The following is a 24,188-nucleotide window of genomic DNA, read 5'->3' as shown; positions in this document are numbered from 1 at the left end:
TCGTATGTGGGAGGGACTACAGGCATGACGAAAATGAAACTTTACGTGTAGTAACCTACCAACACAAAGTTCTAGAACATAACATTTCATTTGTTCAACACATTGTTTTGAATGAGACTGGTTTTGAAACTTGTAAGGGAAAACGGCATTTGTAAAAGAACTGTCAAATACATCCTATTTTCATTTTTTCACAAAAATCTTCTTTTCGATGCGTTTTTAGAGCATTGAAAAATAATTGAATGAAACTTCGTATTCCACGTCTTGTGCTACCGACCTATTGCGTGCTAGGGTTCACGTTCAGCATGCGATTTACTCAGAGATAATAGAACCTGAAATTTAATTTTTTTTTTCCGTACCGTGGTTTCGCGACCAACTTTGACTCAAATTATGTAGCCCGCCTTGGATAATCGAACTTTTTTATGGTTAAAGTCATGGTATTTGTGATGAGCCCTGTTTGGAGAATTTTGTAGCTCAAGTTTCTGCAAAAACAGGTCGAAAACACTGCATTTTTAACATTTCTGCAAAATTTTCAATTTTGCGCATAATTTTTTCAGCATTGGAAAGTGGTACATCAATGAAACATGTTTTAGAACCTCGTGTTGTTAGGCTACTACATGCAAAGTTTCACGTTCATCGTACCTGTAGTCCCTGAGATGTAAGAAACCAAACTTCGAAATTGTTTTGGGTGCCTATTTTTTGGGGCAATTTTGTCTTAAGTAGTGCCTAAATGGGTTTACTAAAATTCTTTTTATCATTATTCGTAAGAGGATGCTTTAAGTTGTACAAGATGGGCAACTTTCATGTCTGTCAATAAAATTTTGTCAGAGATAGAACAGCTCGAAGTTGAGAGAAATTCATGCTTGTTCTGCACAAAATCGCATTTCGGCAAGCATTTCTTCAACGAATGTTAAAACTTTTCCAATGTTCATTGGGGACATGCCTGAAGGTTCACACAAAACTTCAATGATATCTGTGATGGTCGAACAGCAAAATGTTCCGAAAATAGGTGGTGTAACATGGAATGATCCAGCAGCCACAGGTGGGTTTCTTTACCACAGGTTCCCAGTCCTGATAAGGTTTTTTTTCTGAGGCTAAAGCTAGAAGAAGTCTTAGAATAATCTGTTTGTCTCCCTCAAGTTACTTGATTTATTCTACAGGTTTCATTAATTTAATGTAGAATATTATGAGGAAAGCAGTATGACTGAGTGCTGGAATAACTACGATAATGTGCTGTTCTGGAACCCAGTACTTGTCACTCTTTGATGGCCAATAAAATGAATTTGCTTGTCCATGTGAGTGCTTCACCCTTATTAAAGCATCCTTCTGTTCAACAGAAGTCTCAGACATTTCCAGTCCATCCTTCTTTTTTATAAATGCGTGCAGCACATTGTCCTGGCTGGAGGTCCTTTTTGTTTGCAGGTGGTGCTGAGAGCATTAATGGCATTAAATTTGCTTTCATCAGCACCAAAGAATTTGAATGAAGTAAAATGCGTGTAATGTAGGGGAATTGGATATATTTTTTTTTTTTTTTTTTTTTTTTTTTTTTGGCTAGTCAGGTCAGCAGCATTTCAAGTGATCATTTATCTTTTCTGGCCATAATTAGTGAGAATAGTGAAAGAGATTTATTAACATTGTATCTCCAGCCAGGACAATATGCTACACACATTTATGTAAAGGAGTGGTGGATTGGAAACTCTGAGACATCCACTGAGCATAAAAATGCTTTAATATTGCTGGGGTCAAGGAGTGAGAAGTACTGGGTTCTGAATCAGCACATATTGCAGTTATTCCAACGTCCACAGTGATGTTAATGGCCAGTGCTGTATGTAGTTCTCCTCACGACATTCTATGGCAAATTAATGAAATGTGTAAAAAAATTCAAGTACGCTGAGGGAAACATAAGCTTAGGATCCTAAAAGAGGCCTTGCCTAACTTTGGCCTCTAACAGCGAAAGAAATGTCTCATCAAGTATGGGATCCTGTGTAAAGAAGTCCTTATCAGGTAAGGGGACCTGTGGCAAAGAAACCCACTTGTCACTGCTGTTGGACTGTTGTACATGACTCCCTATGCTGTTGGGGCTGCTGGTTTTCTCACTTTAAAAAACCTCAGCAGTGCACTAGCCACCATGGACAGTAGCAACACATTTATACTAGTTTTCATCAGTACAATAATGTTTCACATGAATCACAAGCTAAGAAAACACATAATATGCTATACTTTTAATGTTAGTTCATTAAACTAGTACATTAATAGTATTTCACAGTAAAAAGACATAACAAAGTTGTCTCCATCATGGATCCTTTCCAAAACATGCCAGGTAGATTGCTGTGAACTTCACCAAAATTTACACAATATGACAGTGGTATAAAACTTGCAGGCAGTTTATTCAATGTGTGTTGCAGCTATTGTGTAACAGTTTTACTGCCATGCTGTCCACTCCTTTCTAATGCACAGTTAAATTTTGAAATTGATAACCAGTTTGGTTCTGTAGTTATCATAGGAGAAAAATAGGCATAAGTATGTCACGATGAGTTGCAACAAGAAGAAAGTGGTGTGGAAGCAGAAAGATGTCTGTGTTTGTGAGTACCAGCTGGAGGCAGCTGCTCGGAGTTGACAGACACAAGCCAAATGGTTGTACCTGTGGTGGTGGCGGCCTCCTGCAGAATTTTCTGTGTATTTGTTGCTTGATACATAGCAGAAGCAGTATATTTTATTACTGCAGTTCAGTGTATGATTTATACTGGTACAATACCCGCAAGAAATTTCCTCCCTTTACCAGCCCCCTTCCCCCTCCACAAAAGTTTTGGTGTGGCATTCATACCTTAAATTTATTGCCTATTATGTTGTAAAATTTCTAAGTCTTACTACATAAATAAGAATGAGACCAACTGTGTGGTTTTCCCCTGCTTCCTGTGTCTTGTGTATCAACACACCATGATCTAGACAATCAAGTCACAAGGACCCATTAGCTGGAATTTTTTATTTGTATCTTGTCTGGTTTTCACCCAAGAAGGGAAATTGGTCAGTTTCATGTGAAGCTGCACTAAGAGATTCTTAGGTTATTATTTTTTTATTGAAATTGATGGAACATGAAACCTTTCTGGCAGATTAAAATTGGGTGCTTCATCAAGACTTGAACTTAGTACCTTTGCCATTTGCGGGCAAGTACTCTACCAACTGAATTGCCCAAGGGCGACTTAAAACTCAGTTACCCAAGGACGACTCAACCTGTCCTCCCAGGTTTACCTGTGCCAGGAAATTTGAAAGGTTTACCTGTGCCAGGAAATTTGAAAGGTGGGAGATGGGGTATTGGCAGAACTAAAGCGTGTAAAGCCAAGGCGTGAGTTGTGCTTGGTTAGTTCAGTTGGTGGAAGACTTCCCAGAAAAAGACAAATGTCTTGAGTTTGAGTTTAAATCTACCTGGGAAGTGATTTGAATGGGGAAAAAATTTAACGTACTTGACTGCATTAATTGGTTACAAACCACAGGCAAAATTGACAGCCAACATGTTATCTGATCAGAGCCTTACAAGTCGTTTCACTGCAGTAATTTCCTTCTGCATTATCTCTTAAAGAACTAAGTGAAGTAGTGGTGTGATTAAGGTACTTGCATTCGCTTAGATGAATGACAGAATAGTTCCTTCCTCATATATAGCCAGATTGTTGAATTCTACACACATGGATACTGATGGTAAACTACTTGTATTGAGATCACCGGTAAACATACTACTGTACACTTTATTAAACGTCAGGTGGTACACGGCAAGACTTGACACAATAGTAGATACACACTGGCAAGTAGACAGTGAAGTAGGCACATCCTGTGAGCGAGCAAAGACGCAGGTACATAAAAGCAAAGACAGGCAAAGAGTGTGGCTCACAACATTCCACATTTTCGTTTGAGTGCTTTATACTAAACTCAACATCCCCACTTCAAGACATTAAAATGATTTTCTTAAAAACAGCATGACTGATACAGTTCTTAAATTCATAAATTTTTTTCTTAATCCTTTTGTCATTATGTCTGCTGGCATAGCACTTCTTTGTAAGTACACTGTCCTTACAACTTTGTTAGACAGAACTTCCTTTAATTAGTGATGTCTAATATCAATATACTTCAGTATTTTATGATTTGAAGTTCCAGAGATAAGTTTAATGGAGTCTGATTATCACGAAATAAATTGTCACTTGCCATAACCTATCAGTTCATGTAATGAATTTCTTAAATAAATGACATCACGACAAGTATCAGAAAGAACCAGGTACTCAGCACCTTTGCTAGAAAGGGCAACAGTCTTCTGCTTAGCACTTTGCCACGAAACTACAGAACCATGCAACCTAAAAATAAAACCAGGATATGTTATTCTGTCCAAGGAACAATTTGCTTAAACTGCATATGCAAAACCACTAGTACTAAATCTCGGTTTGTAAACTACAGACAGTAATCCTCAGTCTTCTTCAAATATCTCAGAATTCTCTTAGCACATTGCCAACACTTGTTAAAGTTATGAATTAGAAACTGACTAAAATAGCTCACACTGAAAGAAATATCTGGTCTTATAAATAGAGACATACATTAAACTACCTGTTAGGGCTTGATAAGGAACATTATCAACCTTATTTTCTTTTCCTTAGAAAATCTGATTTAGTTTCAGTAGGAGCTTCTACAGTTTCACGATCTGTCATATTGAGTCTTTCCAGCTGCTCATTGTTCTTCTCGTGACTTAAAGACAACATTTCATTAATCTTGTCATATTTTATTTCCATCTCTAAGCAGTTTTTAGCTATTCTTAAATTCTTTACTTTGGATTCCAAACTTATGTTTCAAGAATTCAGTCTCACATGTCAGTTGATAAAGTAAAAGAATCAGTAACATAAAAAGCTATGATAGTAAAGAAACCTTTATTCTATGTTTCAAAAACAAGCAAGGTTCTAGTCTATACTGTTTGTAACCCAAGCAGCTCAGAACATCATTTACTCTTTGATTACATATTCTTATCGCCAAAAATAGTCTTGCCCTGGCAAGATGGTGATTGGGTTCTGAGGCAGAAATCAAAAGAATGTGCCACTTTCATAGCGGAAGTTGCAACTGCACTGACAACTAGCCAAGAACTGACTAGAGCTGCAATCGTGTGGCCTCTTATCCAGGTGATCTACAGTGCCTAGCTCAGGGGGTGAAGCACTCGTGTGGACAGCGGTTGGGTGGCAACAGCCGATGTCACTGGTTGCTGACAGGAACAGTGGAATCTCTTAGTGGCAACCTGTATTCGCGGAGTGATTACCCCCTTTGTGGTATCAACTGGCTAAGATAGCACAAAAATAAATCTCATAATATATCTCTTGTTTCATTTGAACTGCCTTTTTGATCTTGTAATCTTCTTCACTTCATCTTCTTGTGGAACAAGTATTTGATCAGTTTCTTCCTCTGACTCACTTTCTTCTGAAGCATCATTTCCTCATCTTACCCCACTGAACTCGTGATTCCTTCATGTTTCTGTATTTCAGTTTTCTTCATTTCTGTTTTCCAGTCGTCACATCTCTGCTTATCGTTACATTATTTGCTTCAGGATCATAAATCCTATAGCCTTTTTTGATATTGCTGTATTCCACTAAGATAATTTTTTACCTTTTTCTTATTTTGCTCTCTGCAACATGACCTTGCCTCCAGTTATCCTGAGATGCCTAATGTTTAGTTCCTTTCCTGTCCACAGTTCATAAGGAATAAAATATTATTCCCTAATCTTGAATCTACAGGCCTCTTGCACAAATATACTGCACTATTAACAGGCTCTACAACAAAACATTTTATCAATTTGACCATAAATAGTATGCATTCTGCTTTTGTTGCCAGAGTTCTGTTCAACCTCTCTGCTGCACCATTTTGTTCTGGTGTATAACTGTTAGTCTGTTGATGTACAATCCGATACTTTTCAACTCAGTGGAAAGACTCACACGGCATAATTCTTCGTCATTATCTCTCCTCACTATTTTAATTTTCCTTTCCGGGTGGTTTTCACCCACTTTCTGAAGTTATTGAAGTTTTCACAAGTGCCATCTTTTGTCTTCAAGGAACACACAAATCCCATTCAGCTGCAATCATCTTCAAAATGAGAAAATAATTTGCACTGCCTAATGACATAACTTCCGTTGGTCCACAGAGATTTGCATGCATAACTTAGTGGAGCTGTTTTTCCTTTGTGTGGAAAAGGCACTTTTGTTCGCTTGCCTTCAGTACATACCACACAGTTCTGCATACTAATACTGATGTTAACATCTTCACACACCATTCCAGCAGCAACACCATCTTTCATTTTTGTAAGATTCTGTGCATTTAAATAACCTAGTCTTTGATTCCAACTGAGTGATCAGTTTTGTATGCCAACAAGATGCAGGAACCATTCCAAACAAATTACTTTTTCAGTGTTCAGCTTATAAACACCATTAATAAAACCTGCAGTTGCAGCTGATTGTAGATTCTTGTTAAAAATATTAATATGATCACTAAGAAATTCAACTGAGTTTCCTTGTTCAGTCAGCCTCCTCAGACAACACATTTGCTTTCAGTTGGACAACAAACCTCATTTTTCACTGTGATATAATAGCAAGTCTTTCCTACAACTTTTGTTAAATCAGCACTGGAATTTAATTCGCCGCCACATTTTTATGCTCGCTAACATCATTTACTATATTCTTCAACCAATTTTGATTTGCTGTGGGACGCACACTAGTGTCCAAATCAACATACCATACACTTCTATCAAAAGACCTGGATAAAATCCCTGCAATGAAGGTATCTGAGGTTCTGTTTTGTACAATGTCATTAATCTCACTGTTTGAGGCACTTTTAAAATGTGTTATTTCTAAATGATGACGCAGAAGACCCATTTCGGTGAAAATACTTTTGTTTATGTTACAAACTACTCACTCCAAAGGCACTTCCATGTCGAGAAGCTTCCTTTTAATTGCATCTGTTGTAATAGGAATTCCTGAATGTTCAGTGGCCATAATCATAGCAGATTATTTTTCTGGTAATTCTGCTAATGATAATGAACCAGTTCATCCATTACTACTCACAATATCAGTTCCATGTAGGTTGTGACCATTTTCTATCTCTTTATTTACTTTGCTTGTCATTGTATCACATTTTTCACATTTTTGATTACAAAAGCCAAATATCCATAGTTTCACACATTAACCAAATATTTCATTGGTACCTTTGTTGAACATAATTCTTTTTTTTAATAGTTGTATCCTGAACTTGGCCCATTATCTGTTGAGAGTTCTATGTGTGTGGATAATGCTGGTAAACATTTGATTGGTTTCGGCTAAACACACCTTGTGCTTTCTCTAATTATATTTTTGACAGACTGCTAATCTTTTTCTCCTTGCTCTAAAATGCTCATGTCATACGTTTACATAGAAATTCTACTTGTTAAAAACCTGTATATCAAGAGATTTTAATTTGTTTTCTGCTTAGCTAATTCTTTTTGTATGTACATATCAAAAGTGTGTCTCGGCATTTTGTTGTTTAAGAACTAGTTGTCATATCTTTTGCAAGAACATCTTTCCTAATTTCCAGGTAATGCCCAAGAAAAGGAAAACAGGCATCATGCAAGAACTGAGGTAGCAAGAAGATGGCCATCGCGGAAAAAGCATAGACACTCTGTACATCAGTTAGCTGACTCGAAATGCCAGACAACTTCAGATCCTGTATCAGATCAAGAAGACATGTGGCGAAAAAGTAGTACTGTTGATAGTAAAAAAAGTAAAGAACATGGTGACAAGAAATCCAAGAAAACTCATTCGAAGAAGCACGTGATGTCAGACAAGCCAAAAAATTTGCAGACTACATCAGAAATTAACACATGTAATTCCACTGGAAGTGGGAACCTTGGAGCAGAATCTTGTGTGGAAAGTGCACTGAGTAAGCGGATATTTGCAATGATTGCTGCGAAGTACAGTATTGATGTTGCTCATGGAGGAAGATCCACCAATGTCAACAGTCCAGGTGTAGAGTCTGAAGAGGGAATTGAAAAAGTATCTAAAGAGAATGTTGATGCTCAGGAATGCACTGGTGAAGGAAGTTCCTCAGCAAATCGCGAATCACCAGAAATTGAAATAATTGAGGTAGAAAAGAAAGTACCTGAAGTCATCACTTTGGATGACAGTGATGATGAGGTTCAAGAGGCACAAGTATCTATTAATGATGCTGATAAAACCCAAGAACTGAATAGAGTTGTATCCAGTCAGGAAAGATGTGAAGAGTTGCCATTATGTGACAGTTTGATGCAAGGGGGCATTGCACACGAGAACAGCCAGAATTGTACGAATTCTGAAGATAATGGAGGGAATGTACAGGAAGCGAGACAGCTACAATTGGAAACACTTGTGGAGGAAGAGGGTAGTCCACATCAGGAAGAGGGCTTGTCAGAGCAAGGGAACGTGTGTCAGAAAGAAACTTTACAAGAGGAAGTGTGTTCACATCAAGTTGAATGTGTGCAGGGAGAAATGGCTGCTCACCAGAATAAATATGTGGAGGGGAACCAGAACTTACACCAAGAAGTGACTACACTTCAAGTAGTTTCAAAAGCCAATGACAATGATGGAGTGATAGGGAGCTCTCATGAAAAAGATAGTGTGCAGAATGAACGACACTTGCATGTGGAAGAAAATGCGGAACAGGAAGAGAGTGAACAGCAGCAACAGCAAAGAAGTGAACAGCATGACACAACAGATGCAGTTAATGCTTCACAGGATCTATTACCTGAAGATGAAGATCTGATACTATTAAGATTAGAAGCATTGCATTCCAGCAAAAGTAAGGATCAGCGTTGTGTAGAAGACAGATCGAAAAGAGAAGAAGATGAAGTCCTGCAGTTGAGATTAGAGGCCCTGAGATCTGCTTACTTAAAGAAACATATGGCTAGAAAGCAGCATGGCTTGAGAATTAAACAGAGAAAAACTACTTCACCAAACAGTAAGTCTCCAGATCTATTAAGTCCATTAAATTCACCAGAACTTTATCCTGAAACATTGCCAAACAAACATTCAGAATTGTCTCACCAAATTTTGTCAGATTTGCCTCCTCTTCCACCAGACCCACCTCCTGATTTCAATTCAGGCACCATGAAGAAAGTGCAGGAGCCAGATGAAACTACAGCCCTTGTTGATATGGATGTATCCAACAGTGATGATGAAGGGAAAAGTGAAAGAAATATGCTTGTCACCTGCAAAAATAGTGTCACAGAAGCTCCTGTATCTAATGGAAGCTGTTTAACAGCACCAGGAACGGGATACTTGGCAGTATGCCCTGCCCCTGCAGTTTGTGAGTCTGTGACACTGGAGGATGCCCCAGACATGCTAATGCTTCAAAATGAACAAGCTGTTCATTTGAATCAATTGCAATGGTCACAACAATTCCCTGGCTACAGATTCCCAGAACAAGGGCATTACAGTATTGGAGGTGCTGCCTTATACCCAACTTCTTTCTCTGAAGGTGCTCTTTTATCTTTACCCCCACCACCCCCACCTCCACCCCCTCCACCACCACCATCAATTCCTCCTCTACCCCCAACATTGCCACCCCCACCTCCACCACCTCCTCCACCTACTGCAGTTCCTCCTCCACCACCACCTCCAGGTGAAGAATCAACCAATTCAAGTGCTGATGTATTGACCGATTTTCAGGTGGAAGACGATTATGTCAGAGATGCTTCACGGGAAACAGTGGATGCCTCCACATCAGAAAAACGTGAGTGTAATCCTGTTTTACATAGTGTTTTGAATCAAGAGAACTCGAGTACTTTGAGTGTAAGGGAATCCAATCTTGAAAGCAGCGATTGTGAAATCAATCTGAAAAATGTTTCTGTTGAAGGTCCAGATATGCCTGACAAAAGTAACTGCCATTCACCTGCAAATTCCTGTAACCTGACTCCAGTGACAATGGTTCTGGAAGTCAGTGAGAAAATAGGTGATGAAAATCCTCGGAAGGATGGTCCAGTTTCTCCTCACATTGCAGAGCAAGGAGTAGATGTTGGTGGAAACAATGAGATGCCAGATAGTGTAAACTTCCAGAAACGTCCTTTTTGTACGATGGAAGTGACTGAAGTGGATGTGCACACCAAGCCAGATGCGGACCATGATGAGGAGACTGGATTAAATGATGTCAGATCAGATAACTCAAGTGAAGGTGATCCAATGGATTTATCATCCATGATAGTTTTGGATGAAGTAGGCCCCACTTCCTCCCCAGAACCAGAGTATCCTGAGAAGATTTGCCTAACAGTGCTTGATGAGGTGGGACATGTTGACAGTATAGATGAAAATGAAGAGCTTTTACGTACTAAATTATTGGAAAGTATATGCGAGAAGTCTAGAGCAGCAAAGCATAAAGAAATTGGCAGTGAAAGCCAGTCACAGAAGCCTGTTTCGAGACAAAGTGCAATAGTAATTCCAAAAAAGTTACCACCTGTGAAGCGTGAGAAGAGTGTGGCTAAGTCTGTACATAATTCTACGCTGAGGACAAGAGGGGCCTTCAAGCGCAGTCTGAAACCGGCATTTACTAGGAGAAAATATAGCTCTCTCAGTCATAGACAGGAACAAGGATCTTCAGATAGATTTAAAAAGCAGAAAGAGCTTGTAAGTTACAGAAAACCAGTTCGGAGATCTCAAACCAATAATGGTTCATTGCAAGTAACTGTTGCAATGACAGAAAGCAAGGGCAATAGTACCAAGAGAAAGATAATCCCTTTTGATGGAGGAAAAGCTGTGGAACGATTTGTTATACGCCTCGATGAGGACACAGACAGTGGTGAAGATGATGGAGGTAAACAAACTGTGAGCAGTGGAGAACACAGGGTTGTTCATATTAGTGAACATGCAAACAGTAAATTACAGAACTCTGCTCAGTCCTCAGAGATATTTCCTGTTTCCGGCTACAAGGAAGATAGTCAAAACTCAGAACCCACTGCCTTGTTGCATGTTGAGGGGCCACTTGCTTGTAGTACGTTGGGTACTGAAGTAGTTCCTGCCGCTAAAGAATTTGAAGAGAGTCTTGACATACTGCTGAAGCAGGCTAGATCAGAGGCAGAGGCACGTGGAATGGGAGAAGTGAAATGTGTTGCAACAGCAAGCACTCCAATACAAATTCATACAGTGGCAGATAATTCTGTGGTGCCAGGTTTGCAACGAAAAGACAGGACTGTTACCATAAGGGACAGCCCATTGACTGCAACTCCTTTGGTAAGTAAAATTTAAAATGGCTTTGATAAACAGTATTTTTTCCTTGAAATTGCACTAAATCTTTTTTGTTGTGTTTTTTATTCACAGGCTGTTAGATTTCTTCCATCATCACGACAAGAAGAATATAGACGTTTGAAGGAGCAGTTAGCTTTGAAGCAAAGGCAACTCCAAACTACTATTGCAAAGCCTTCACTCCAGGTTTCCAGTACTGAAGTAAAAGGGGAAACTATGACTGTGAAGAAATCAACTCACAAATTAATACGAAAGAATGTTGCTCCTGGAGGCAAAAGTGTAATGATGTCAAAGGTTTCTCCAGTTGTGGTAACCCAAGGTCACGGCACAATAGGTACAGTCTCAAAGCAGGTGAATACTAAATTAATGAAGACAAGCCAAAGTGTAACTAATATCAAGGCTGTTGCAGGAACTGCGTCAAATGAAATCACTAGAATAGGTTCACCTAACCGTAATATTGCTGATAAATTTAGAAATTTTTCATTAAATGTAAAAATTAATGACAGTGGCACTAGAATTGTAGAAGCTTCAGGAATAAAAGTCAATGCACAAAATGCTAATTTGAGAACAGGTACTGGTCTTCCTGTAATAGAGCAGTCAGATCTCAGGAGTAATAGCATTTCCCCAGTTGTAAAGCCTCCAATGAACTATAGCCCTAAAAGCATAAAAATGGAGCGCACCTTTTCCATCAAGTCTAAAATTCTAGATGTGCAACATAGCTCAGTTACATTGAAAAATAAGAATGTTGAATTACCTTCTGCAGGTAATCTCCTGAAGTCATCTAAGAATTTAATAGAAAGCAAAAATTCTCACAATGGTGGAAACAAAGGACTTTTAAGTAGTGCTGCTAAAACTTTAAGTGGTGTGCAGAAAGGGACTGATAAATCTTCTCCTGAGATCTTCAGTGTCTCAGCATCCACATCAGCAGTTCCAGCTAAGCAACAACCAATGATGCAGAAAGTGCCAAAGGATGTGCTAGAGAGCACTTCCTCTCAAGCAAATCAACCAATGCGTAAGGATGATAAAAGTGCACTTAACAGAACTGTACTGGAAGCAAGACAGTTGGAAGCTGCTGTTCGTGCAAAGTTAAAAGATTATATAAGGAAAAGCACGGTAGAAAGCAAAAAACAAATGGGTAACATAGCTACACAAGTTTCTAGTCCTATGCGTAAAAATTCTGTGGAGCAGAGAAAATTTAATGCGGGCAGTCTCTTGAATTCTGAGTGTGTTAAACACAAAAGTGTTGCAGAAACCTCAAGTACTTCGGACCAGTCGTGTGGAAAAGGATCAAATTCCAATACAGAACCCAACAAGGGAAGCAATGTTCAGCTGATGCAGCTGGAGAATAATCTTCTTAAGGAAAGGTGAGCAGAGAATTTGCTTAAAAAAAGAAATGTTACAGGTGTAATTTCCTTTAGTAAGTGTATGCCACAATTTTATCTGCAACCTGAAATTGCTTCATTGTCTAAATGATCTGTAAAATTTTAAGAAGTGCTCAAAACTGTTGAAGAGCATCACTTGCATTTAGTTATTTAAAAAAAAATTGGCAGTTTAATTTGTGTTATCTGTAGTACTTTCAAAACTTCCAGCCTTCATTGTAATTTATGCACTTTTATTGCCTGCACCTGTTGTTCAGGCATACCATAAATCTAAATGCCCACATGTTTACATCTATATAGTCTGCAAACCACCATGAGGTGCATGGCAGAGGGCACATTCTGTTGTATCAGTTATTAGAGTTTCTTCTTGTTCCATTCATGTATGGAGCGTGGGAAGAATGATTGTTTTAATTCCTTTATGAGTGCAGTAATTATTCAAATCTTAAGTCATGATTCCTATGTGAGCAATACATAGGGGGGTTGTAATATACCCCTAGAGTAATCATTTAAAGCTTGTTGTTGAAACTTTAATAGGCTTTCTCGGGATGGTTTATGTCTGTCTTCGAGTATTCCAGTGCAGTTCTTTCAGTACCTCTCGGACACTGTCTCAAGGATTATACAAACTTGTGACCATTTGTGCTGCCCTTCTCTGTATGCGTTCAATATCCCCTGTTAGTCTTCTCTGGTACAGGTCCCACACACTTGGCCAATATTCTAGGGTGGATTGCAAGAGTGATTTGTAAGCAATCTCTTTTGTAGACTGATTGCACTTTCCAAGTATTCTACCAATAAACCAATGTCTACCACATGCTTTAGACAAAAGTGAACCTATGTGATCATTCCATTTCATATCTGTACAAGTGTCACACCCAGGTATTTGTATGAGTCAGCCGAATCCAACAGTAAACTCGTTGACATTATAGTCATATGGTGCTACATTTTTTCATTTTGAGAAGTGCACAATTTTACATTTCTGAACGTTTAGAGCAATTTGTAAATCTCTGCACCACTTTGAAATCTTATCAGATCTGACTCAATATTTATGCAGCTTCTCTCGGATAGTAGTTCATTATAGGTAAGTGCATCATCTGCAAAAAGCCCGATTTTACTGCTAATATTGTCTGCAAGGTCATTAATGTACAACATGAACAACAAGGGTCCCAGCACACTTCTCTGGGACACATCTGAAGTTACTTCGTCTGACAGTGACCCTCCATCCGAGGTAACATACTGTGTCTTTCCTACCAAAAAATCCTCAATCCAGTCACAGATTTCTCTCGATACCCCATATTATCATACTTTTGACAATAAGCATAGATGAGGTATTGAATCAAATGCTTTTCTGTACTCCATAAACACTTCATCTACCTGGGTGCCGTGATACAAGGCTTTTAGTATGTCATGTGAGAAAAGCGTGAGTTCGGTTTCACATGATTTATGTTTTCGAAACCCATGCTGGTTGGCATTGAGGTGGTCACTCTGTTCAAGATACCTTATAATGTTTGAAATGAGAATATGTTCTACGATGAAGTGCCAAAGAAACTGGTATAGGCATGTATATTCAAATACAGAGACATGTAAACAGGCAGAATACGGCACTGTGGTCAGCAACACCTATATAAGACAACAAATGTCGGGTGCAGTTGTTAGATTGGTTACTGCTGTTACAGTGGTGGATTATCAAGATTTAAGGGAGTTTGAATGTGGTGTTATAGTCGGCAGCGCACGAGCGATGGGACACCGCATCTCCGAGGTAGCGATGAAGTGGGGATTTCCCATATGACCATTTCACAAGTACACCACGTATATCAGGAATTCGGTAAAACATCAAATCTCCAACATTGCTGTGGCTGGAAATAGATCCTGGAAGCATGGGACCAACAACGATTGAAGAGAATCGTTCAGTGTGACAAAAGTACATCTCTTCTGCAAATTACTGGAGATTTCAATGCTGGACTATCAACAAGTGTCATCGTGTGAATCATGGGCTTTCGGAGCTGAAGGCCCACTGGTGTACCCTTGATGACTGCACGACGCAGCTTTATTCCTCAACTGGACCCATCAGTACCAACATTGGACTGTTGATGACTGGAAACATGTTCCACGGTCGGACGAGTCTTGTTTCAACTTGTATCAAGCAGATAGATGAGTATGGGCATGGAGACAACCTCATGAATCCATGGATCCTGCATGTCAGCAGGGGACTGTTCAAGCTGGTGGAGGCTCTGTAATGGTGTGGTGTGTGTGCAGTTTGAGTGATATGGGACCCCTGATACGTCTAGATACGACTCTTGATAGATGACACATACATAAGCTTCCTGTCTGATCATCTGCGTCTATTCAAGTCCATTGTGCATTCCGACAGACTTGGGCAATTCCAGCAGGACAATGCAACACCCCACAGGTCCAGAATTGCTACAGAGTGGATCCAGGAACACTTTTCTGAGTTCAAACACTTTCACTGGCCACCAAACTCCCCAAAATGTTATGAAGCATAAGTGGTATGCCTTGCAAAGTCCTTTTCAGAAGAAATCTCCACCTCGTCATACTCTTAGGGATTTATGGGCAGCCGTGTAATATTCATGGTATCAGTTCCCTCCAGCACAACTTCAGACATTAGTAGAGTCCATGCTCTGTCGTTTTGCTGCACTTCTGCATGCTTGTGGGGGGCCCTGCATGATAGTAGGGAGGTGTATCAGTTTCATTGGCTCTTCAGTGTAAGATTCTACAATAAATATATGTCAAGGATGTTGGATAGTAGTGTTGTGGATCACTTCTACTACCGTTCTTGTAGATGGGTGCAACCTGGGCCTTTTTTCAAGAACTTGGCGCAGTTTTTTGTTTGAGGGATCTGTGATAAACTATAGTTAGAAGAGTGACTAACTGGGACGCAAATTCAGTATAGAATCTGACGGGCTCCATCGGGGCCTGGAATTTTGTTCAATTTTAACGATTTCAGCTATTTCTCAACACCACTGACACACATACTTATTTCATTCATCACTTCAGCAGTACGAGGATTAAATTGGGGCAGTTCTCCTGCATTTTGAGGGCCATTCTCACAGGTTTTCTGTTGTAAAGGAAAATTTGAAAATGGCATTTGCTTTGTTACCCCCAATTTCAGTTCCTGTCTCATTCACTAGGGGCTACTTTGGTGCTGTTAACAGCCTTCACATATGACTAGAATTTCTTTGGATTTTGTAAAATGTCATTTAATACTATTTTGTTGTGGTAGTATTGAAGATGGCATGCATTGCTTTCTTGACAGCCAAACATGTTCCATTCAGCATCTCCTTATCTATAGCCCTAAACTTTGTTTTACACCTGTTATGCAGCAATCTGTTTCCGTAGAAGTTTCTTTAAAGTGACTGTATACCATGGAGGTACCCTCCCATTATGAACTGTTCTACGGGGTACGTATCTATACAATGCATTGTCAACAATTCTTTTAAACTTGAGCCAGAGTTCGTCTACATGCTCCTGCCCTATGCTCAAAGTGCCAAGTTCCTCATTGAGATATGACACTACTGGTTTTTTTTCTCTAGTTTACTGAACATATATAACTTTCTGCTTGTTTTCATTGTCCTTTGTACTTTGGTAATCATTGTTACCACAACCACATTATGGTCATTGATATCTGATTCGATGTGGACATCCTCAGAGATATCAGACCTGTTTGTTGCCATTAGATCCAGTATATTTCCATAATAAGTGAGTTTTCTAACTACCTCTTATTGGTAGTTTTCACAGAAGGCATTTAGTAAAGTTTCACAGGATGGCTTATCACACCCACCACTAACAAAACTGATTTTTCCAGTTAATTGTTGGATGTTTAAAAGTCTCCACTTACGATTACAATATGATTGGGGAACTTGCATAGGAGTGAGTTTTCGGTTACAACAGATGAGTCTGGTGGGCGATAGAATTGTTTATCATTTTATGCCCACCCCTGATACTGAGTCTTGCCCAAACAGTTCCACTTGCAGCTTCAGTTTCTGTCTCGGTGGATTTGAGTTTCTTATCTACTGTGACAAATGCACCACGTCCATTTCCCACGTGCCTGTCCTTTCCTCACTGCTATCAATTTCAGGTTTCAGTCAGCTTTGTGTACCTAGTATTATGTGAGCTTCACTGGTTTTCGTGAGTGCTTCAAACTCGTGCACGTTGTTGCGAATGCTTTTGCAGCTTCCCATTAGGATTTTAATACTTTCACCTGCGGAAGGAATTTCTTTTGATTGTACACTGATACTTCTGAGTTTCCTTCAGCTGTCGTTATCTGGATTGGATGGAGAGTCGCCTAATCTAAAATACCTTTGTGTGCACCCTACACACAGTCAGCTACCTGAGAAGCAACCTCTGATGTGTAGTGCACACCCAACCTATTTACTGGGACCCTACAGTTGTCGACCCTATTGCGCAAACACAAGAAGTCACAGCCTAGCTTGTCACAGAACCTTCGAAGTCTCTGGTTCAGTCCTTGCACTGGACTCAGAACCAAAGGGCCACAATCAGTTCTGTGGAAAATGCTGCAAATTGTGAGCTTTGTTAAAGCTCCATACGCAAGGCTGGTCTTTTCAACCTTCTCTGCCAGTCGCCATAATGACCCAAGAATGACCTCAGAGCCCAGACAACTAGCATAATTTGTTCCAACGTGTGCCACAATCTCCAGTGGGTTGCACCCTGTTCCCTCAATGACTGCCGGAATAGTCGCTTTAACATGTTGATTATTCATTGCCTCATCATCATGTGTTTCCCCCAGGGGGTCCACAACTCTTTTGTGGATACGTTCGTGGCGAGCACGGGGCCCCGAGCTATTGCAGCCTTCTTTCTCTCCAGGGCTGCATTCCCTTCCCCTTCCCCTCCTTTCCCCTCCTTGCTCCTTTCCCGTCCCCCTCTCCTCTCCCTCTCTTGGTGTCCTTGCTTATGTTGGCGCGTATCCTCCTAGTTCTGTCGGTTTTACAATTCTGCTTTGTTGCATAATCATCTCCTCCTTTTGGCATTCCTTGGTCCCCATCTGGGGTTTGACCTCCATTACAAAATTTCTCCTCCGTAGTGTGAGCCATTTGGGGAAGAGCACCTTACCTAGTGTCTCCGACGTGCGCCCTCCTAGTACATTCCACCTCTTCTTTCACTTCGTTGTCTGATGCTAGGGTGCATAGCCAGCACGGTAGCCAGCCCGTGTGGTAGGGTTGCTATGTACCCCTTTGGTTGAGCCCCCTGAACACACAGGGATCACACTTCTGATACCTGAGTTGTGACCTCCTCATGCATGCCTTGGAGTGGTTGCTCGTCATCCTGGAGCATCGGAGCTCCAGGCAATGGCCGCCGTGCCAAACGGCCCTTGCTGTGGTTGGGTGGCACCCGTGAGAGAGCCCCTGATCGGAGTGGGTGGTATCAGGGCGGACGCTATGCACATGAAACGCATACTGGTCCAGAACTCTGGCCGTTCTTCTGCGGCCGTCTCTCTGCATTGAACTGATTCTTAAAGTGCTGCTTCTCTTGCCCCTTCGGCCTTCCCTTCCATGGCTACCCCCTGGGAAGAGGGTCAGGCCCGTCGGCTAGGGGCGAAACCTTTCCCCCGTTATCTGGTTTGCACCAGGACTGATGGGGATACTTTCACAAATACCAAACCTTTATTCTTTGTGGAAAACATTGAAGACAAGTTTGGCGAAGTGGACTCCCTGAGCAAGATGCGGTCGGGTTCGTTGCTGATCAAAACTGCTTCAGCTGCCCAATCTGCGGCCCTTTGTGCCTGTACCCATCTTGGTACAATTCCTGTGTCCATTACCCCCCACCAGTCTCCAAATATGGTACGAGGTGTGATTTTTCACAGGGACCTCATCCTTCAAACTGGTGAGGAACTTCGGGACAATCTCGGACGGCGGGGTGTTCACTTTGTTCGGCGTGTTCAGAAGGGTCCTAAAGACCATCACATTGATACTGGTGCCTTTATCCTGGCCTTTGAAGGGGATACCCTCATTGAGAAAGTTAAGATTATGGTTTATCGATGTGATGTGAAGCCGTACATCCCACCTCCTATGAGGTGTTTTAAGTGCTTGCGTTTTGGACACATGTCTTCCCGCTGTTCACAGGCCCCTCTCTGTGGTGACTGTGGACGTCCACTCCATGAGGGGAGTCCCTGTGTTCCCCCTCCTGTGTGTGTAAATTGTCATGGTAGTCATTCTCCACATTCACCAGATTGCCCAGTATATAAGAAGGAAAAGAAGATACAGGAGTATAAGTCCCTCGATCGTTTAACCTCCACAGAGGCCCGTAAGAAATGTACATGTCTTTACCCTGTGTCCATGACATCTAGTTACGCCTTGGTTACATCTTCATCCCTTCCTCCCCCTTCCTTACCCTCATCCCAGACCCCTCTCCTTCCCCCCCCCCCCCCCCCACCCCTGCAGCTCCCACACCTTCTCCTCTGGGCGCTGCTCCCCCTCCCCAGCTGGAGAAGTGTCCCACACCTTCGGCGTCTGCCGGTCAAGGGCGCCTCTCCCGGGATGCCCCTTCCCGGCACCTTCCAGGCCAAAGGTCTGCTGCCGCGCGACAGACCGCGAGAGCCGCGGTCTGTCGGCCCCCAGATCGTCCGGTCTCTTTCTGTTCCTGATCTTGCTGCAGCTGGCTCCTTTATGCCACACAGCCCTCCTCGATCTCAGCCTGAAAATAAGAAGAAACATAAGTCCCGGGACAAAGATCCTCTGCTTTCACCGGAGGTCCCTTCCCCGACTTCACAACCGGATTCTGACCTGTCGTTCATGGATGTCGCCCCCTCCTTGTCGGTGACGGGTGGGGACCCAGCAGTATGACTGGCTTTAGTGTGTTCAGCCCCCATTTAAATCATCGTTCTGTGGTTTTCCAATGGAATTGTAATGGATACTATCGTGACCTTTCGGAATTGAAATCCCTTCTTTCGTCCTACTCTGCAGCTTGTGTGGTTCTCCAGGAATCTCATTTTACTGATGCTCACTCACCGACCCTCCGTCGGTTCCGTGTTTTCTGTCGAAATCGGGTCGGACCCCTGCGGGTTTCTGGTGGCGTTTGTACGTTGGTCCGTACAGACATTGCTAGCACGTGGATTCCTCTTCAAACTACATTGGAAGCGGTTGCTGTTAGGGTCCACTTAGACTCTGCGGTCACAGTTTGCAATCTTTATCTCCCTCCTGACAGGACTCTTACACCTGCTGCCTTAACTGCCCTTCTTCAGCAACTTCCTCCTCCCTTCCTCCTCCTTGGGGATTTTAATGCTCATCATCCCTTGTGGGGCAGTGCCTTTCCGTCTAGACGAGGTCTTCTTATAGACCAATTTATTGCAGACCACGACTTGTGCATTCTTAATGATGGCTCCCCTACTCATTTCAGTGCCGGTCATGGTACCTTTTCTGCCATTCATCTTTCTCTTTCTTCTCCCTCTCTCCTCCCTTCATTACACTGGTCGCCACACGACGACCTTTGTGATAGTGACCATTTCCTGTTGATTATCTCGCTCCCTTCCTGCTCCCCGGTGGACATGTTACCTCGTTGGTCTTTCCAACGTACCGATTGGCCTCTATACACTGCACAGGTCGTGTTTTCTCCCTCTTTGTCGGGTTGTATTGATGACGTCCTATGTGACATGTCTGACGCGATTGTTCGCGCTGCTAGCCTTGCTGTCCCGCGCTCATCTGGGCCATTTTGTCGCCGGCAAGTCCCATGGTGGAGTACGGCCATTGCCATTGCCATCTGTGATCGCTGTCGAGCTTTGCAACACTTTGAGGCACCCATCCATAGCCAGCCTTACTACCTTTAAACGCCTCCGCGCTAAAGCCTGTTATTTAATAAAATAGAGCAAGCGGATATGTTGGGAACGATTCGTTTCTTCCCTTGGTTCTACTGTCCCTCTGTCATGGGTATGGGCTACATCGGCAGTCCACCCTCCCAGGCCTTCACCTCCCAGATGGCCTTTGTACGGACCCATTAGTTCTTGCAGAACATCTTGCGACCCATTTTGCAGTGGCATCAGCATCAGCCTCCTATCCAGCTGCTTTCCTTCACCAGAAACAGCGGGCTGAAGCTTCCACCTTATGTTTCACCTCTTGTGAGTCAGCATCTTATAACGAACATTTTACTGAATGGGAATTTCTTTCTGCTCTATGTTCTTCTCATGATATGGCCCCTGGCCCAGATTCCATTCATAACCAACTGCTTCAACATCTCAGTGCTCCACAACGGCAACATCTTCTTCGGGTGTTTAACCATATCTGGCTCCAGGGTGACTTCCTTTCTCAGTGGAGGGATAGTATTGTGGTTCCTGTCCTTAAGCCTGGTAAGAACCCCTATCTGTTGACAGCTATTGGCCAATTAGTTTGACCAATGTTGTTTGTAACTTATTTGAATGGATGGTAGCCCATCGGCTCAATTGGGTCCTCGAATCTCGGGATCTATTGTCCCCTTACCAGTGTGGCTTTCGAGAGAGAGAGAGAGAGAGAGAGAGAGAGAGAGAGAGAGAGAGAGAGACGGTCTCCAATCGATCACTTACTTCGCTTGGAATCCGCAGTTCGGCAGGCTTTTTCCCAGCGCCACCATTTGGTTGCAGTGTTTTTTGACCTTCAGAAGGCCTATGACACGGCCTGGCGCCATCACATCTTTCTTACCCTTCATCAGTGGGGTCTTCGGGGCCCACTCCTGATTTTTATCTGCCAGTTCCTGTTCCATCGGTCATTCAGAGTTCGAGTTGGTACTGTTTTTAGTTCTCCACGGACCCAGGAGACGGGCATCCCACAGGGTTCTGTCTTGAGTGTCCTTCTTTTCCTCACTGCTATCGATGGACTTGTGGCCTCTGTCGGTCCCTTGGTCGCCCCTGCCCTGTATGTGGATGATTTCTGCATTTGGGTTAGTTCCATCTCGATGGCATCTGCAGAACGGCTGCTCCAGAGAGCTATACGGCGTGCCTCTGCATGGATCCTCTCACACGGATTTCAATTCTCTCCTTCAAAATCGCGGGTGGTCCACTTCTGTCGCCGTACTATGATCCACCCTGATCCAGAGCTCTATCTCGATGCACGATTGCCTGTGGTCCCACAGTTTCGTTTCCTGGGTCTTCTTTTGACAACAAGCTCACTTGGCTGCCCCATATCAGACTCCTGAAAGTAGGATGTTTCCGTAAACTCAATGTCCTTCGCTTCTCAGTCTTTATCGTGCTTTAGTTCTGTCTCTCTTGGACTATGGTTGTCAAGTTTATGGTTCGGCTGCTCCTTCCACACTGCACGTGTTGGATCCAGTCCACCATCGTGGTATCCGTTTGGCCACCGGTGCCTTCCCTACTAGCCCTGTTGATAGCCTCCTGGTTGAAGCTGGGATCCTCCCCCTTTCCGTTCGGCGGTCCCAGCTTCTGGTGTCTTATGCACTCGCTATCTGTTCCTCTCCCACTCATCCTTCCTATTCTATCCTGTTCCCAGACCATGGATGTCGCCCACACGACTCCCGCCCACGGGCGGGTTTACCGGTTGGGCTCCGCCTTGCGTCTCTTTGCCGTGATTTTCAGCTTCCTTCTTTGTCCTGTCTTCCTCGCTCCCCCCCCCCCCCCCCCCCCCCCCCCCCCCCCCCCCCCCCTGGTTAGTTCCTCGACCTCGAATTCGGATGGATCTCCGCCGAGGTCCGAAAGATTCCATCCCCCCGGGGGCGTTCCGTTCCTTTTTCCGCCAAATTTTATGGGAGTTTCTGATGCTGTTGTTTTTTTACACTGATGGCTCTAAGTCTGCTGATCATGTGGGGTATGCCTTCATGTCCTCTGTTGGAACGGAAAATCATCTGCTGCCATCAACATGTGGGGTGTTTACTGCCGAATTGATGGCAATTTCCCAGGCCCTTACCTTTATTAAACAGTCCCAACACAACCGCGTTTTGTTATGTACGGACTCGATGAGTGGCCTTCTTGCTATTGACCTGTGTTTTTCGCGCCATCCCTTGGTCTCTGCCATCCATGACCATCTCGCTGATATTCACCGTGCTACTTTTTCCATTGACTTCCTTTGTGTCCCTGGCCATGTGGGTATCCCGGGTAATGAGCTCGCTGATCGTTTGGCTGGGGGAGCAGTCACTTACTCCCCCGTTTTCTGTAACCCCTCCTGCAGCAGATTTACGGCTTCATATCAAATCCCACTTTGCACAGTCATGCGCCAGTTCTTGGGAGGCTACTCCCCTGTCTAATAAACTTCGTGCGATTAAGGTGACACCAGACCCGTGGCGTTCTTCCTTTTGCCTCTCCCGAAAGGACTCTACCACACTGTGTCATCTCCGCGTTGGCCATACCAGGCTGACCCATGGTTTTCTTTTGCGTGATGAGCCACCCCCACTTTGTGATTGTGGAGCCTTCCAGTCAGTAGCCCACATTTTGATTGAATGCCCCCTTCTTTTGGCTCTGCGTCCTAAGTACAGACTCCCCCACACTTTACCTTTGATGTTGGCTGACGATTCCCGGATGGTCTCTCTGGTTCTCGGTTTCCTCCGAGAAAGTGGTTTTTATTCTCAGTTTTAAGGTTTTTAATCTCTCTCTGGTGTTGGGGCAGGGCGGTGAGTGTTCGGGTGTCTCCCACTGTACGCCGTGTTCGGAGATTCCTGATTCACCTCCCTGACCGAGATCCTCTTTTCTTCCCCTTTTACTCTGTTTTTACCCCCTTTTTTTTTTTTTTTTTTAAAAAAAAAGGATTGGTTAGTCTCCTTTTCCTATACGTACTTCTACAAATAGCAGTTGCACCTTTTAAGTCACAGGTGGTCTTGCCTCTGCTGCTTCAGCATAGCGTTGGGTTCTTTCTCTTGCTGACTTCCCTCATTTTGTTTTTACCATTCACAACATGACTGCCCTTTTACGTTTTTAGCTTTTTCCCTTTTATTGTTCTGACTTTCTTGAGATGTCACATTAGTGGAATGGACCATATTTGAAACAAGGGACTGATGACCTTGCTGTTTGGTCCCTTAAACCCCAACCAACCAACCAACCATCCATCATCATGCGTTAATTTTGAACAAGTATTTTGGAACATTTTTTGTTTGTTTGGTATGACATCTGCCAAAGATATTTAGTATACATCAAGTCATGGAACAATCATCATCATATGTTTTCATCGTGTTAACTATGTCGAATTTTGTACCAGAAAGTGATGATTTGTGGAAAGCATAATTTTTTTGTTTTCATTTGAAAAAAAGTGCTGCAGAGTTGCATTGAATGCTTGTCAAGGCATATGGTGATCATGCTCTATCAGAAGCAACATGCAAAAGATGGTTTCAATGGTTCAGAAATAATGATTTTGATGTAAGAAATGAAGAACGTGGAAGACCACCAAGAGTTCGAAGATGCCGAATTGCAAGCAATATTGGATGAAGATGATACTTTCAGTCAGAAGTAAATGGCAGCAATGCTAAATGTTGCACAACAAACAATTTCTGACCATTTGAAAGCTTTGGGAAAGATCCAAAAGTGTGGAAAACGGGTGCCACATGAATTGAATGAAAGACAGATGGAAAACCGAAAAACCATTTGTCAAATTTTGCTTCAAAGACATGAAAGCAAATCAAT

General features: G+C 42.5%; 1 protein-coding gene across 1 annotated transcript in view; it reads left to right on the top strand.

The window, feature by feature from the left end:
* Window positions 1-9,542: 9,542 nt before the first annotated feature.
* The window catches only part of LOC126175999 (uncharacterized), an 86,939-nt gene continuing 72,293 nt past the window's right edge, over window positions 9,543-24,188 (top strand). The window contains exons 1-2 of the mRNA XM_049923113.1: window positions 9,543-11,240; window positions 11,328-12,616. Of these exons, the coding sequence (XP_049779070.1) occupies window positions 9,882-11,240; window positions 11,328-12,616 (2,648 nt within the window). The 5' untranslated portion in view covers window positions 9,543-9,881. The remainder of the gene's footprint in view (window positions 11,241-11,327; window positions 12,617-24,188) is intronic.

This window comes from Schistocerca cancellata, chromosome 3 (assembly GCF_023864275.1).
Source record: "Schistocerca cancellata isolate TAMUIC-IGC-003103 chromosome 3, iqSchCanc2.1, whole genome shotgun sequence".
Taxonomy (NCBI): Eukaryota; Metazoa; Arthropoda; class Insecta; order Orthoptera; family Acrididae; genus Schistocerca; species Schistocerca cancellata.
This window is presented reverse-complemented; position numbering and strand designations above follow the sequence as displayed.